Source organism: Homalodisca vitripennis, chromosome 8 (genome assembly GCF_021130785.1).
Source record: "Homalodisca vitripennis isolate AUS2020 chromosome 8, UT_GWSS_2.1, whole genome shotgun sequence".
Lineage (NCBI taxonomy): Eukaryota > Metazoa > Arthropoda > Insecta > Hemiptera > Cicadellidae > Homalodisca > Homalodisca vitripennis.
This window is the reverse complement of record NC_060214.1, coordinates 24,547,232-24,564,350: the sequence shown is the minus strand read 5'-3', so window position 1 is coordinate 24,564,350 and position 17,119 is coordinate 24,547,232. Positions and strand designations below refer to the sequence as shown.

Below are 17,119 nucleotides of genomic sequence, written 5' to 3'. Positions count from 1 at the left end.
AAAGTCCTCCTAAAGTATAAAGAGGTTGTTGAAACGATGCCAATATACAGGGTGAGTCAGAAATATGGTAAAAACATTTTAAGGGACGTGATTGTAGAGCTAAAAATGAGAAAAAATGTTATATAAAGGTAGGTCCGGAAACGCTCATTAGTGAGTAATGGCTGGCGAAAAGATTCTGCTTTGTTTTCAGTTCACATGGTGTGAAATTAAGTGATTCTGAAATGTTTTTGTTCTTACTTTTTAACTCAAATAAGGTGGATTTATAAGGAAACTCATCTGAAAAAATCAAATAAAACCACTCTAGAGGTTGTAGTGTGAACAGTTTTTGAGAAAAAGTATGAAAATTGCCAAAAATCTAATAACAAAAATACCGTCTTAAATGTTTGATGTCCAATAATATTGTTAAATGACCAATAAACAAATTGTTTTTCTTAATACAGATTGCAGAGAATTTAATTATGAAAACAACCATAATAAGCAAACTTAATCTACATGTGTAAAAAAGTTATGAAACTGACTGTTCACGTATTACACTACACAGCAAAACTTGCTGTTTTATAATAAGGAATGAGTATCTGATTGGTAACAGATAATAATTAATCATTTAAACAACAGCTGTTTAAAAAATTTTAAAATAATAAATAATCATCTGGACATTTATATTATTAGATGACATATGTCACCTCATTGTTGAACAAAACAACAAACTGTAAAGCTAACTATGTGCTTGTGTTTAAGTATTTTAACCAGTTATCTTCATCCATTGTATTAGTGATTTTGTATTGTTGTGTTTTCATTTATTAAAAATGGAAGGTAATATTCATGTGTATTCAAACTCTGAATTAGCAGACATGCATTTAATGTATGGTTTGGGACGCTGCAATAGTACTGCAGCAAGACGTCTGTATCAAGAGAACTTTCCTAACCGCAGGTGTCCAAGCGCAAGATTGTTACCACTATTCATCAACGCCTATCTGAAACAGGTTCATTGAAGTCTTCTGAGCATAGTAATGCAGGGCATTTCCCGATCATGTAGGACTGTTGAATTAGAAGGGTTGGTTCTTAATGAAATTTCTGAGTATCCTGAAAAGAGCACTAGAGGAATTGTCACTACAGTTCAATGTCAGCCAATCTAGTATTCAGAGAATACTACACGAATACCAGTTACACCCATACCACTTCCAGCATGTCCAAACTCTTTTGCCACAAGACTTCGCTCCCCGTGTTGCTATTTGTCGATGGCTTCTGGGGAAATTGTGCTGATCCAAACTTTTTAAATACACTTTTTTGTTTACCGATGAGGCTCACTTTACAAGAACAGCTATCATTAACTTCCATAATAACCACACTTGGGCAGACAGAAATCCTCATGCTATCAAACCTAATCGCCCACAACATCAGTTTTCAGTAAATGTTTGGGCTGGAATCTTAGCAGATCATTTAGTCGTATTCGTGCTTCCTCCCAGGCGTGGAGGAAGTCTCGGCGTGGTGTACTTGAACTTTTTAAGAGACGAGCCACCTAACCTGCTTGATGATGTATCTCTGCACTTGCAAAACATGTGGTTTATGCATAACGGGGCACCTGGCACTACTCTCTGGCTGTTCGTGGACACCTAAATGAGAGTTTCACAAATAAATGGATAGGCCGAGGTGGACCAGTTTCATGGCCAGCAAGATCACCGGACTTAAATCCTTTGGACTTTTACCTTTGGGGACATTTTAAAAACATTAGTTTACTCTTCCCCAATAGATACCAACATTTTCCAGATTAAGATTTGGTCGCGCCAATAAAATAAAAGCCTGTATACCATTGGTCAGTACTTAACTCCACTATGAGTAACTTTGGAACATATCTTTTTTACGTGCCCTGCATATGACCATGGTTGAAGCCAAGGTGTTAAAATTAATTAAGAATAAGTATGGGATGAATTTTCAAAACTCAGCTAAAATTCTCCAGTCAAACGATCTAGATATTTTTAAAGAATTACTTGAGTTTTGGAGCTCAATTAAGAAATTTATTTCAAACAAAATAACTCTCTGCAGACTGGTAACGTAAATGTAACCTGGATAAGGTGCTTCATCCAAGGAAGCTTAGTGGACCCTTAGCGAGAAGTATCCTAGATCCTTACAAGACTCCTACGTCAAGAAACAAATAGTACATTGAGGCGGCATGGGATTTCCTGAAGCTTACTAGCCTAGAGCTTTTTTCTTCTCTAATTGTTAGCTACAACGTCTTATTGCCTGCAAAATAACTTTTTCATTTGAAGATGCTTATTAATTTTACACTCATTGTTATCTGATATATTTATACTGGTGCTAGGTTTTTCATTACTGCCAATCATAAAAAGAGGTTCTTTAAAATCCCATTGATTTTTAGGTTCTTCATTAATAGAGAAATTAGGGTTCAACAGAGAAATGTTTTTAAATTATTGTAAAAATAAAGGTATCTTTTTCTTTTCCCAATACTGCGTATCCATATATGTCGAGTTTAAGTACATCAAACCGAAATAAGCAGGACGTTTACATTGAGTAATAATCTTGTAGATTAATCTTTCAGTAAACATATTTCTTCTTAGACTTAAAGGTATTATTGCTGTTTCTGCATGCAACGCTATAATGGGGGTAGATCTGAATGCTCCAAGTGCAATTCTTAATTCTTGATTTTGAACATTGTCTAGTTTATTCAATTCAACTTTGGCAATTTGTCCATAAAGAAAGCAACCATAATCTAACATTCTGACAATACTTTTGTAAATCTGCAGTACAAATTCTGGATGCGCTCCACATGTTCTGCAACTAATTGATTTCAATATATTTAAAATCCTTTAGACATTGTTGTAATATTTTTATTAATATGAGTCTTGAGAGTAAGCTTATTATCTGTAAAAATACCCAGAATTTTCATTGTATTTCGGTGTTCCTTTATAAAGTATTGTAGGTCAGGATCAACAACTCTTTTTCTGGAAAAGATAATTATACTACTTTTCTGGGCATTGAATTCCATGTGTAAACTTTTCAAAAATATGTAACTAGATTGCGTATGGCTTGCTGCATTTGCGTGTGTACTACATCATAATGTTTATTTGAAGAATATAGCAGAATATCGTCAGCATACTGTAGAGATTTATTATGTGTCGGCAAAAACGAATTTATGTCTGATATGTACTGTATAAGGAGAATAACAAAGGACTAAGAACACAACCTTGAGGTAAACCACTGTTACTAACTTTAGTGCAGGTAAACCTACAATCAATGAAGCTTAAGTGCCTGTTGATAAGCCAGTTGTGGCAATAAACCAAGAATTTAGGTGGAATACCTAAATTAGACATTTTATTTATCAGTGCTGGTATAAAAAACATTATCATAGGCACAGGATATGTCCAATCATGTAGCAACAGTAGTTTCTTTGTACGACAGGGCTATATTAAAGTGTCTGTTGTGAAAGTAAGAAGATAATCACTGCAACCTTTCATTTTTCTGAATCCATATTGAGTGCTAGGAATTAGATCAAATTTTTCAATAAGCCCATTCTAATCTGTTTTTGATCATTGAGTTAAAAATTTTAGCAAATCAAGAAATCAATGAAATTGGTCTATATGATTCCTCCAGATTTTTATCTTTAGAAGGTTTAAGTAGGACAACGACCCTAATGTGTTTCCAAGTTGTAGGAATGTCAGTATATCCATTCCAGACATCATTAAAGATTTCTAAGAGCATGTTAAGGGCATTTATTGACAAACATTTAATCATTTTATAGGAAATCCCATCTAGGCCTGGTGATGTGTTCTTTTTTTTTACTCTTAATAGTTAGTTGTAACTCTTTTTAACGTAAAGTTTGTTTCTAAAGGGTCATTTTGTTGATCTATATAATTTCATTTCCAATGCATTGCATTTCATTAACATGGGGTACATAGTCTGGAATTATGTGTTTCATGAAACCCTCACACAATTCCTCATTGTTATTTATAACAGCATCATTATGATTAATACTATTGTTACCTTTTAACTTCTTCACTATTTTCCAAGCAAATGTACTTGATAATGTTTCCCCAATATCTTGGCATAATTTTTTCCCAATTTAACTTCTTGGCCAACTGAATTACTTCTCTAGCCCTTCAATTGAGCTGTTTGATATGCACGGTAGTTAACTGCATTTCATTTGCTTCTTGAATGTAGTGAATGCTAGCCGTCTTTGGGCAACAGCCCGGGAACAATTGTCTGTCCACCATAGTTTTGGTGAAAAAGCTTGCCTTGAATATTTGTGTGAGTTTTAACTTTGGGAAATAGATACTTCACTAGACTGTGTAATAATATTATAGAGTTCACTCATTTTATATTCAGGAGAGATTGGTTGTAGCTCCCTAATTTTTGTTTCAATAGTCTTAGTGAAAAGTGGCCAGTTTGCTGTTTTAAAATTAAATTTGTTGTCATTAATATTACTAAAATCTGGATTATACTGAAGTGTAAGACTTGACATATTAAATTGTATACTTATAGGAAAGTGATCACTACCCATAGAGCCCTTACATATTACCATTTTTCCAGTAAAGCATGCATATTTGGTGACGCAAAAGATAAATCAAGGGTAGAAGCATTATGATCTAATGAGGGCATTGTAGTGTGACTGTGATCATTAAGCAAAATAAATAATGTATTGTTATATTCACGAAAAATATCATTTCCTCTTGTGTTAGGAGTAATTGTTCCCCAGTTTTGGATGATGAGCATTCATATCCTCACATAATAATGTAAAAACCTTGATCTTGATTGAATAATAGTATTGTTGCTAAAAACTTCTTTCAATTTTATTTGAAGGTTTACAATATATATTGTAAATGTAAATAGGTTTCTTAAAATTAGTTATTTTAATACAGATTAACTGTATTATATTGTTGTTGTAGCTAGATATTTTTGTATATGTAACGGACTTATGTAAAATAACTGCAACACCACCGTATCCATCAAATCTATTTACCCTTTCAATATTGTACATGTTATCAGTAATGTAATCTTGATCTGTTAGCCAAGTTCCCTGAATCACCAAACACAATGGATGTTATTCTTTGTAATTGTGTGCATAAGTTCTGACCATTTGTGTTTAAGTGATCTTGCGTTCCACTGAAACACGTTTAACTTATTTAACATGTTTAAACAGTTTGCAGAAGATGAACTATGTCCTATACTGAAACTTTTATTTGTGTTTTGTTTAAAATTTTCTGTCCATTGAGATATTAGTTTTTGTATTAATGTTATTCTCCCCCATTTTGAAAGGGGCCAAAAAATCATCAACTTGTTTTTTTGACGTGAATGAAATAGGTGTGGTTCCAAGTTTCAATTGTATCTCCTCTATTTTTTATTCACCAGAGAGCGTAAGTATTCCTTTTCCTGTTCCGTACGCTGACTACTAATTTCAGGACTTACTTTTTCCTGGGTTGGAAAATCCGTATGAGTTTTGAATTAAGGTACTGACGTTCTGTATTAGCTCTGCTGCACTAATACGATTAGGATGTAAGACATTGGGCTTATAGTTATTATTTTTATAGCCTATCCTATGATTTTTGTATTTTGTTGGCCTTTATCTGAGAGAGTATATGTAACATTATAATTACTCTCACTGTTTTGGCTGTTAAGCTCGGAATAACCTTCTTAAGTTAAGGGCGAGAACATGTTGGCAGTTTCTAATAGGCTATTTGATTTAAACTTAATCAATGGAAGATCAGGAAAGTTAGTTTCATATGTGCGGGTTTTGGTGGCAGTAGCGTAAGAGTTAGGTCTTACAACATTACCTCTAATTTTTTATATGTTATGGGGAAAACTTGCTAGACGTATGATAGTCCTCTTTCATTGAACTCATCCTAATCTTAATGTTCTTTTGACGGGTATATTCTAGGAATATTTTTCTAGATGCTGCTGTGTGGACCTAAGCAATGAATACATTTTAAAGGGGCCTGATATTTATCTGTATGAAAACTCTCTCCACAGTTTTTCTACATAGCCTATTATTAGTACAGGGTTTTTCTTGCTACATGTCCATAGGCAAAACACTGAAAACATTGTTTAACAGGAATAATGTAGGTATGTACCTTTATTCGAACATAATTAAGTTTAACATACTTGGGTAGTCTGTCCGAGTCAAAAGTAACCTTTACAAAAGATGTAGGAAACTAGTTCGCCATTAATTCGTCTTTTAATCCTGTGAGCTTGAATAATATCCACCTCACTTTCTGTATTTGCAAGTATTTCATTCTCTGATATTTCTCGCTCTACATATATGACTCCTACAGAATATATTCTAACTGATGGTACAAAAAACATTGTAACGAGACAAATATTGGGAGTCCACTAAAATATTAGCTGACTCATGGTTTTTACATGTTACTAAAAGATTTTTTCCTGAACGTTCTATGTGTTCAATGTCTTCATAATGGTTCTTGATTATTTTACCCATTGTAAATGGGTTTAATTTACGTGTTTCTTTATCTTGAATAATAATTTCAAACGGCTCTTGATTGTCAGATTTGTAATATCTCCTGATAAATGCTTTTTTAAAGTTTGGTAAAGTTTTGTTGTTGTCCTGATTCTCAAAAAGGCTACTAGCTTCTATATCTCTTTTTCGTTTATTTTCATTACTTTCTAAAGTAGAACTCTCCATGTAATCATGATCGGGTACAATAATAGTGTGGTACAGCTTCTCTGTACCTCCATATTCTCCGTCTCGACGGATCTCAGGGCCGGACCCTCCGACATGTCGGGTCAGGCCCGGTACACAGAAGGAAATGAAATCAAAAGTCCACTAATAATACACAGTAATACAGATCACTGGGAAAACTACAGCAAAGAGCGCTAGTTACTTCACCAAAGTTCGACCGGGGTAATGACTGACCACTATAACCTAACCTCTCATTAAGCGTCCAACTGAAAACAAGACAAATTTCATAAAGAAATCCAAAATAAACTCACAGTTTATCTCCCATTAACAGTTTGACTGTTAAGTTAAAAGTTTAAGTAATGAATCACAATAATTAACACCAAAAACGAAACTAAATTATCAAGATTAGATCACTTGACATGTGAAGTAAACATGACGTGATGTAAGCCTAGAGCTAACAATTAGAGAAGAATACAAATAATTAAACATATGGTTGTGCTGCCACAAAACAAAGTTTGCACAGAACAGTTGATTACATTTAACAGGCTCTTTCAACTAAAATTTCGCAACTTTAGTGGACCAGCGGCGCGTAGGCCAGAGGGATTGTTGATATATGAAAAGGCCTATATTCATATCATAGATCCTAAAAAACAGTCAATGAGAATAGTGGCACATTAGTAAATTGTTATACTTTATAAAAACAACTCAAGTAGTTTGTAACGAATATAAACATTTTATGTTTATTAAACTGGCTATATAAAATTGACATAATTAATTAAGTACATTTCAAAATCTATTTAAAGAGCAAACTTCTTTTCTTTGATATTCTCACCGTGGACCATGAATTTATTAAATTCCTCTAAATCAATATGCTCTAATTACACAACATATTAAATAAAGTTGTTGATTTTAGTTGGAAATGATTGAAATTAAAACCGGATTAATCCAGTTTAAAAAGTTAAGGGCAATAGTATTGAATAATTAAAATATTATAAATATTAAAATAATTATTGGATTAGAATAATTACTCAACCAATTGCACATAATGATAACTTTGCTTAATTATTTCGTTAAGTTACTCTGATTTATTAATGGACCATTTAAGAGAAAAAAAGTATATAAAAAAGTATTATCCCATTCATTTAGATTATCCCATGCAGAATAATATTTTAAGAACAGGTTCTCCATACCTTCACTGTAATTTTGAAGACCTTAACACAAACCGAAGACATAAATATTTTTAGACGTACCAGTGAAACCAATAACAGATCAGGATCTTGTGTAAAAAATAATGTAATGACTAAAAAGAAAGAACAGATCAAGACAAAGAGAACAGGTGGATAAAGAAGTAGGTTAATTGTAGGTTCAATGTTACGAAAATTGCAATGACGGAAACACCATGCTTCAGCAACACTCGTCTATCATAACAAGTTAGCGGTGTTGACAAGAAGCTTAAAATAAGCTCTTTTCTTTGATAACATAATATTAATTACCACCAGTTCAGGAAATACTGCTAGAAAACTACCAAACCTATGAGTGCCTTTGTAGTCATGGTATAAGTGCTGCCAACATAACTGTTCTTAAAATGTTAATACATAGAACAGAGGTGGTTTAACCCTTTGAGTGTTGCTGACATTTTCCCAAGTCATATGCATAAAGTGCTGGGCTGTTTTTTGCAAATTTATAAGCTTTTGGGGAAAAAAGCTGTTTTAAAATACTGTGTCATTCACGTTTCATTCTTAGATCTTCATTCTTCTACCTCTTCCACTGCTCCCATAAAATTTGGCTCCTAGAAGCCAAAGATATGCGGATATGTGGATCATATCCGCACATTAAAACCAAACAGATTTTCATAACTTTGTTGTTGTATTTTTTCTAATTAAATGCAGAATATGATGCATATTGTTACAAACACTTTGTTTTATAAAAATATAAATATTTTAGTTTCTACAAAAAAGTTTTTTTTTACTTTACTATAAAAAGTTAAGTTTTAACCTAATTTGAGTGGTATGGTATTTTAAGAATTGTTTCTTTATATTATGATAAAGGCCATACAGTTCTAAATAAAAACCATATAATTTTAATATATGGTTCTGCATAATAAAAAACAAACATGGCATTAATCATTATATGTATAAACAAAATGCTGCCCGGTATCGACATTTTATAACAATTGTACCTACTTCATAATTGTCAGAGTATAGAAATTACATAGTATTAGTGTAGTTTTCATACAAAATCAAATAAAACATCAAGATAACGCAAATAAATATGATTAGTAAATGTAGATTCAAATACTTGCTAACATATTTACAAATAAGTTTACATTAATTTACTAAATAATAACCTTAATATTATATTTACACTAAAAACTCACGTTTTTTCGCTTGAACACAACTCAAATCAATACATTACTTTTATAAAAAAATACGGTAACACTGTATAAGTTACTATTTTAGTTTGTATTAATTTACTCAACTCGTACTTAGTTATCGGCACATAAACAACAAGAAAGGCCGTTACGCTACACGGTAGGGCGCTCGCCAGTTTTTTCAGCTAAACATCTCAGGCAATGTGGTGATTTACAGGCCTCGTGTCGCATTTTTGTCTACTCGTCCGCAACGTCACGTGACTGGAAGACAAAATCATCGCATAGGTACTTCGGTATTATCGTAGCCCACTATTTTTGGACGAGTTTTCCTTATCGGGGAACAAAATAAACGTCATCATAATACTTTCCTTCTTCCATAATGAATCGAAAAATATTTGACGATTCATACTTCCTATCGCACGAATGACTCCATTTTCGAATAATAAAACGTTGTTCTTTCAGTTTTTGTTTTCATTTACTGTCGTAATAACTCGTAAATTTCAAAATATGTTCAAGAAAGTCTGTTCTTTTTAATACTGTAATTTATTTTGCTCCCAATAAGGAAAACTAGTCCAATAATGGCCTCCTAATAAGTACCCAAATGTAAGTTTCACAGATTAAATAGTAGGGAAGCAACATAATAGTTATTTTTGTAAAAATGAGTTGATTTCCAATGGTACAAAAACAGTAATATTATGTATAACAATGTTGTCCAAAGATTCAATGTATCTCTCAATGCACCTCAACGCAGACTCATTTAAAATTTAGAAAGAGGAGAAAGTTATTTCTCCTTGAAAAATGTTTTTACAGCATCCGTAAATTCATGACCAATGGCTAATTGAACAACCTGGTTGTTTTATAATATATTAAGTGTTCAAGTCTCTTAAAGTTATTTTATTAAAGAATGTAGTCTGTTGTAAGAAGTTTCCTTTTATCTGACATGACCAATGCATGTAATTGTATTACTTTGGTTGAATAAAACTTATTGAGGCATGACATAATTTAATGTTTTGGTTTTGATCCCAAAAGGAGTGACACAACCAGGTTATAGGCACTTTTTTATTTTATTCCTTAAACAATTTTCTGTACCTTGCTTACACTGTCCTCTAGGACATTAGTTGGAAACCTTAATTTACTTAAGACTAAAAGATCTTTGGTATTGCTTTCAGATGGAAAGTAATGGAATTTGGAGATGGAAGTGGTAAAAAAGCTAAACAAACAAAATTTTAAGATTCTACAGGAAGGAAGGAAAAGTGTGGTTAATAAACCAATAAATTTGAGGATCTATTGTGTTTCCATAATAACCATGTACAGTATAATAAAATGAAAAAACAACTCTCAGTAAAAACGGTTTTATAGTATAAAAGTATCACAAAATTACAATAAAATAATAACAGTCTGGTAACATTGTTTAAAACACATTAGTGTATAAGAAATGAATAAATACATTCAGAGGAATTTCCATATACCTATTGAAATATTGAAAGAAAGCATTCCATTTTTAAAACCATTTTGCGAATAAAATATAATTTATTTGATATGTAATAAAGGAATAGCAGAAAATTAATTTTCAAATAAGTGATATCATTATTAAATAAACGTACATTGAAAGTCACAATGCAACAAAACAGTTTATCACTAATCGGAATCAAGGCACTGATTTACATGTTCGTTTATCCTCGATACACCAAATCGCATCCCACAAAGTGGACAAGCCGCTCTGGCCTCAGGCTCAATCACTTCTATATCATCACTATTCTCAACTTTAGGCTTAGGAACATCATTACCGTAAACACGAATAGGAGAGTCAGAAATGTTTATAGGTGAATCAGGGATTTCTATTGGCGAATCACAATCAATTATTTCAAATGGGGTCTCTTCGAGCATGTTAAGGATCCCAGAAGTGTTCAAGCACTCGTCAATGTGAGCATTGATATCTCCATCAACTTCCTTGGAACAAACAGGGCAAGAAGTGATTTTGTATTTCTGATTTATCGCACTAATCTCGTTGTCCTCTGTGTTGTCTGCAGTAAAACTGTTGTTGAAAACATTTGTCAACCCTGGGCAACTCTCCAGATGCACCTCGACTTCTTCACGTGGCATGCTTTTGTTACACACTGAACACTTGCACAGTCCATCATCATCTTCATTCTTCTTCAACGGCGTTCCTCCACTTTGAGAGGGGTTCTTTTGGTCATCTTCATTTTTCTTTAGTCTCTTTTTTTTCCGGTTCACTCCCAAGACTCAACAAGCGACTCCTTGACCGATCATTCTTGCCAGAACTGCCCAAAGTAAACCCTGATCCGGAAAATACCTTGAATGTGTCTATTCTCAATTTTGTATTTGGACTCTCTGGTTTATCGACAGGTTTGTTTTTTACTTGAGATCCAGTTACAACCAAAGTGCCGCCTCCTTTGTTCGCCAACATCCCACCTCTTCCGGTGCCTCCTCTGCCGAAACCAGGAGATCTTCCTCCTGCTCTACCTTCAACTGTGCCTCTTCCTACCACATTTCCTCTTCCAGAAAATCTTGGAGACTTGTCTTTATTCCCTGGAAAGCCTCCAACTCTTGCCAAATCTCCAAACCCTGTGACACGATTGACAAGATTCCCACCTGTTGGCTTCACATTCGCTGTTGGAGGGCTCTTGTTGTTGAACCCGAAAATGTTGCCTCCTACTTGGTTACTGGTAACTGTAGCTGAAACAGGTCCTTTGGCAGACTCTGGCTTCTTAAAGAAATTTCGTATGTCCTTTGCCTCTTTAGGTTTAGATCCTGAAACAAAATACTGAATCTTTCAATTTCTTATCTTTTGTACTACACTTTAAAAACAAAACAGGACTGAAGGTGCTATTCTCTAATATCCATTAGGCTGCCCATATGTAAGTAACATTCATCATTATTCCTGAACTAATTCACCTTGATATACAGTATGTGAGGGTCTGAAAGTTTTGGGATATCATTAGACAATGCATACTGCAATCATTATATCTGATTATCTGAGCACTTAACAATAACTGACAGCAACTTGGGTTCATTAGTGTACTTGTGTTATGAAGTCGTAGGGTTATCGAGAGAATATTTTCAGACTGTGATTGTAAAGTCTGTTTGTCTCAAGAAAGTGCGTGAAACGGCTCAAAATAGCCTTTGGCTTTGAAACACCTGAACCAAAGGTTCTGAATATTAGGTGGTATTCAGAACTTTGAGGGACTCGTATGATCCCTTCTCGGGTAGAGAAGCGTAAAAATAGGCAAGCCCATAAATTTATATAGCTTTGCTTGCAGAATCTAAAACACTGTGGCAGCTATAACCTAGTCAAAAATCAAAATATATACACTCACCTTTAGTTTCCTTCAGTTTGCTCTTGTTTCCATATCCTTCAGGCTCTCTAACCTTGATAAAAGTGCCTTTACAGGCTGCCTGGTGATCACGCCACCACATATCGTACGGGCCTGGTGCACGGTTTCCTAGAGCGCTTCACCATTCCAAAGAACGGTGGCCGGAGCTGGCACGGCCCGTTACACCTCCACCAATGCTGCTGGTACAGCTTTACCTCCGCGTGGAACGAATGGTACACCTGTACATAGGCACAAACATCACCAACTTTTAATTACTATCCACAGTACACAAGAGTACCGAGTTCGGTCTGACACTCTCCACAACAGGCTTTGAAAACAGCAATTTTTAAGTTATTACTTTAGTCTTTAGGGGAAAATGATAGGGGACCAGCAAGACCAACATAAAAGAGACAATGACAGAGAAAATATTACTTACGTAGTGTTGTTAATTTTTTCCCCTTTGATTAAAGCAAAATATTACTGTTTATTATGAATTATTAATGTAACTGCCAAGCTCATTATAGGACTCTGTCTGACTTCCCATGAAATTTTTATTTTAATATTACTGACCTGGATCCTTTTCAAACCTGCTGTTTTAATAGGAATTCATTCTGGACACTACACAACCCAAAACTCACAGTGATGTCAGATCTACCATGGTTCAGTCACCATTACTTAGTTATATCAAGTGGTTAGTACATTCAAGATAAAACAAATACTCCACACAGTCCAAAACTCACAGTGATGTCGGATCTATCATGGTTCAGTCACCATTACTTAGTTATATCAAGTGGTTAGTACATTCAAGATAAAACAAATACGCCACACAGTCCAAAACTCACAGTGATGTCGGATCTATCATGGTTCAGTCACCATTACTTAGTTATATCAAGTGGTTAGTACATTCAAGATAAAACAAATACTCCACACAGTCCAAAACTCACAGTGATGTCGGATCTACCATGGTACAGTCACCATTTCTTAGTTATATCAAGTGGTTAGTACATTCAAGATAAAACAAATACACCACACAGTCCAAAACTCACAGTGATGTTGGTGCCAGCCTCCTTGTTAATCCGGTACATGTGCTTATGAAACTCGGGTCCGTGGCCGTCCCTGTCTCGGTTGTTGTGGGTGACAAACAGAAAGGCGTGGATCATCTCATGCTGGGGAACAGACATTTCAGTCAAATTATTGCCTACCACATATATTTCAGAGCTACCAGTGTACACCTGGCACTTACAATCGGTTTATAATCATAACAAAATTCAAGATTATAAAATTAAAATTAAACAAATTGAAAATTATAGCCTTTACATATAAGGTACATTGATTGACAATTATTTGACAATAAGCTAATTAATAGCTTGACAGCCATAACAAAAAGGACTACCAGTTTTACTAAACTATGAATTAACCTAAACTAATATGACTTCGGAAGCCTAAATAAAAAGGTCACCAGGAAGATTAAAATATAAATCATGGGATAGAGATGAAACAGATAACGGCACAAATGAAGGAGGCAGAAGAAAGGAGAACTTAGAGAATTAATTCTGAAATGATGCGATGTCCTGATGGGAGTAAGTATTAAACTCAATGATTTTACTTTTCCTGTCATTCTACAAATTCTTCTCATACCTAAACTAAATTATTAACTACTAAGTCTACTACTTCTTACTCTTCTTCTATGGGCGGCCTACTGCCATGTACTTAAGCCTCAAGGGCCTTTTTCTTACCCAGGAAGCACACCATGAGACCGACCTGTCTACGATTTCAGCAGTTCTACAAACCGCTGAAAACAACCAATCGGGTTCTCCTGGGGAAATTCGCCACCCTTGTCCAAACTACCAAATATGGTGTACCGCTCCCTTACTATTGCAGGGCAGTCAAACAGCAGATGTTCAGCAATTTCCTCCTGCTCATTGCACATTCCTCCCAAAGGATGCTGACTCTGTGAAGATGCTTCCTCAGGTGATCATGTCCGTCAGGTGACTACTAGGTCGCTCAGGACCCATCCAATTGACTTTCAGGGTTCTCGAAGGTACCCTCACTTTTAGGGTTTATACCTGTTCAGTATAACCTATACTGGGTATGTATAGGGTTCAGTATAACCTGATGTAAATTACATCTGGGCAATCCAATAGATGTCCAGGATCTCCACATCACTAACTGCAAATTCTAGGTACTGGAATTTGGGGATAGCTTGGTCAACAGATCTAGTTCACTGTTGATGATGATGATAGTTGGAGTAGGTGGTCTCTCTCAGCACTCATAGCTGTTAGGAGGCCTAGACCCCGATACATTTACTCTTCTTGCTTCAAATGTTGGGACTAGATCTCCTGAAGTGACAAGGGCTTGGATTGAGATTATTTATAACCCTCCAACTACTTTTGATCCATGGCTTCTCAGCATCCATATTGAGTATCATGTCTCACTTTGAAAGAAGTATGAAACAGTTTTGAGGTAAATTGCAGATTTGTAAACGTTTTATGCCATGTGAAAAATATTAATGTTTCCACCAAAAGCAATATGTATTTCTTTAAATTATTCATAGAATCTACGGGAAAATGAACTCATTTTAATTGTGTCACAGCCAACTTTATAAATACTAATCAAAATAGCTCATTATAAGCTAACATGTTTAACTTTCAATTCTTTATCTGAGATTCAATTATTAAAGCAGTTGATACAACTTTCAAACTGAGTTTAAATCAATTCAAAATTATCCTAGGAGTAGTTCTTGAATAAAGTATCATCAATGGTTGATAATTCTGTATTTGCCAAAGTTATGCTTTTCCATAGTGTTACAACTGACCAGAAGAGTTTCCACGAGGTCACTGCGAGGTCTCAGCTTCAGCAGTGGCGCACTCAACCTCACAGAGCACAATCCATTACGGCCCTCATACACGCAGACACCAGCACACCTGCAACATACAGTCTTAACTAGTAATACTAAGACTTAGTTAAGGATTTTAACTCCCTCAGGAGTATGGACACTATATAACATCTTTTGCATGTTTGGAAAGAAATCAAGAAATCTTTATTATCTTTAACCACTTATGACAATGCAATAGACAACGTCACTTTTTCTTATAACTAAATGGCATACTCTTATCGCTCTTTTGAAATCCCATAAAACAAGTGTAATAATTAGAAATAATATACAAAATAAGTAAAAGTAAATTTTATACATACAGTACATGGTAAAAGTTAATAACGCCACAATTTGCTCATTGAAAAGAAAATAAAAGTAAATATGGTGTTAGCAGCATCTCGTTAAATATATATAACATATCTATAACATTATATACAATATAAATTAAATAGTAAATAAATAACAATAAATAGATCACAATGTAACAAATAAAAAACCCAATAAATAAATAACAATTCAACAATAAAAAATATCAATAAAATAAATTTAACAACAATAAATATATAACAAGAGATATAACTATTAACAAAATCTTACTTATTAACAAATTAAAGTACTAATATCACAGGTTAAGTAGTCATTTAAAGAATAAAATGTGTTACCAACAAGCCAATTTTTAAATGAAATGAAATGAAAGAAAGTTTATTTCCTGTATAATTACAATACTATTACAATTAGTATTAATATATACATTGATAATAAATATATGTACAATAAATAACTAAAAGTAATTAAACATAGTGTTTGGAAATTAGCCTACATGGGCAAGCAGCCTACTGGAAATCTACTAACAGACACTTGCCATGTTTTTTCAGGAAGTTTATTAAAAAGATTAATCCTCATATAGATAAAAGTGCTTTTGGTTTTCTCCAATCAAACATTCATCTGTTCAAGCATATATTTATTTCTAGTACAGTAGGAGTGTATTTCTTGTCTATTAATAAAACTGTCCAATTTTTCTTTGATACTTAGTAAAATACGAGGGGTATTAGAAAAATAAGGTTCCCGTGGTTTTTTCAAATAGATAGCTCTATATTTCAACTTAGTGTTATACGTCAATTTAAAACTTAAAAGTTAAGCTATTTTCCCAGATAATCACTGTTTATGTCTAAACACTTTTGTAGACGATGCTTCAACTTTTCTATCCCAATGTTGTAGAATTCTGCCGCCAATCCTTTGAGGAATCGAATAACCTCTTCCTTGACTTCATCATCGGTACTGAAGCGTTGGCCACTCAAGTGTTCCTTTAATTTTGGGAATAAGTGATAAACACTTGGGGCTAGGTCTGGGCTGTAGGGGGGATGGGGCACAATAGCGTTATCATGGAGAAGCCTCACACCACTGGACAATCTTCCTCTCCGGCAGTTCTGGATCGCGCGTCTCAGTTTTCTTAATGTGTCGCAATATCTGTCAGAGCTTACTGTTGCTCCGTGAGGCAAAAAGTCTATCAAAAGCAGGCCCTTCCTGTCCTAAAAGACGGTTTTCATGACTTTCCCAGCAGACTGTGTTTGCTTGAACTTCTTCGGCTTAGGCGAAGTTGAGTGACGCCATTCACACCATTCTCTACACCAGCGGTTCCCAAACTGGGGGGCGCGCCCCCTGGGGGGGTGTGGAGAAAGTCCAGGGGGGGCGTGACACCCAAATGAAATAAATAAAAAAAAATTACAAAAATAATTTCCTCATAATAATACTCCCCTCTCGCCATCCATGACCCCCACCACCCGTTACCTCCATTTGGCCTTGGCGTGAGTGCGAGTGTCCCCTCCACCCCTACCACGCCCGCCTACCACTACCCCCACGCACATCTTCAATCCAATGTCAATAACCTT

The 17,119-nt window shown here is 34.6% G+C and overlaps 1 protein-coding gene across 1 annotated transcript in view; it reads right to left on the bottom strand.

The window, feature by feature from the left end:
• Positions 1 to 10,356: 10,356 nt before the first annotated feature.
• The window catches only part of LOC124368067 (DNA-dependent metalloprotease SPRTN), a 34,655-nt gene continuing 27,892 nt past the window's right edge, over positions 10,357 to 17,119 (bottom strand). The window contains 6 exon segments of the mRNA XM_046825341.1: positions 10,357 to 11,219; positions 11,221 to 11,792; positions 12,359 to 12,482; positions 12,484 to 12,594; positions 13,402 to 13,521; positions 15,171 to 15,279. Of these exon segments, the coding sequence (XP_046681297.1) occupies positions 10,659 to 11,219; positions 11,221 to 11,792; positions 12,359 to 12,482; positions 12,484 to 12,594; positions 13,402 to 13,521; positions 15,171 to 15,279 (1,597 nt within the window). The 3' untranslated portion in view covers positions 10,357 to 10,658.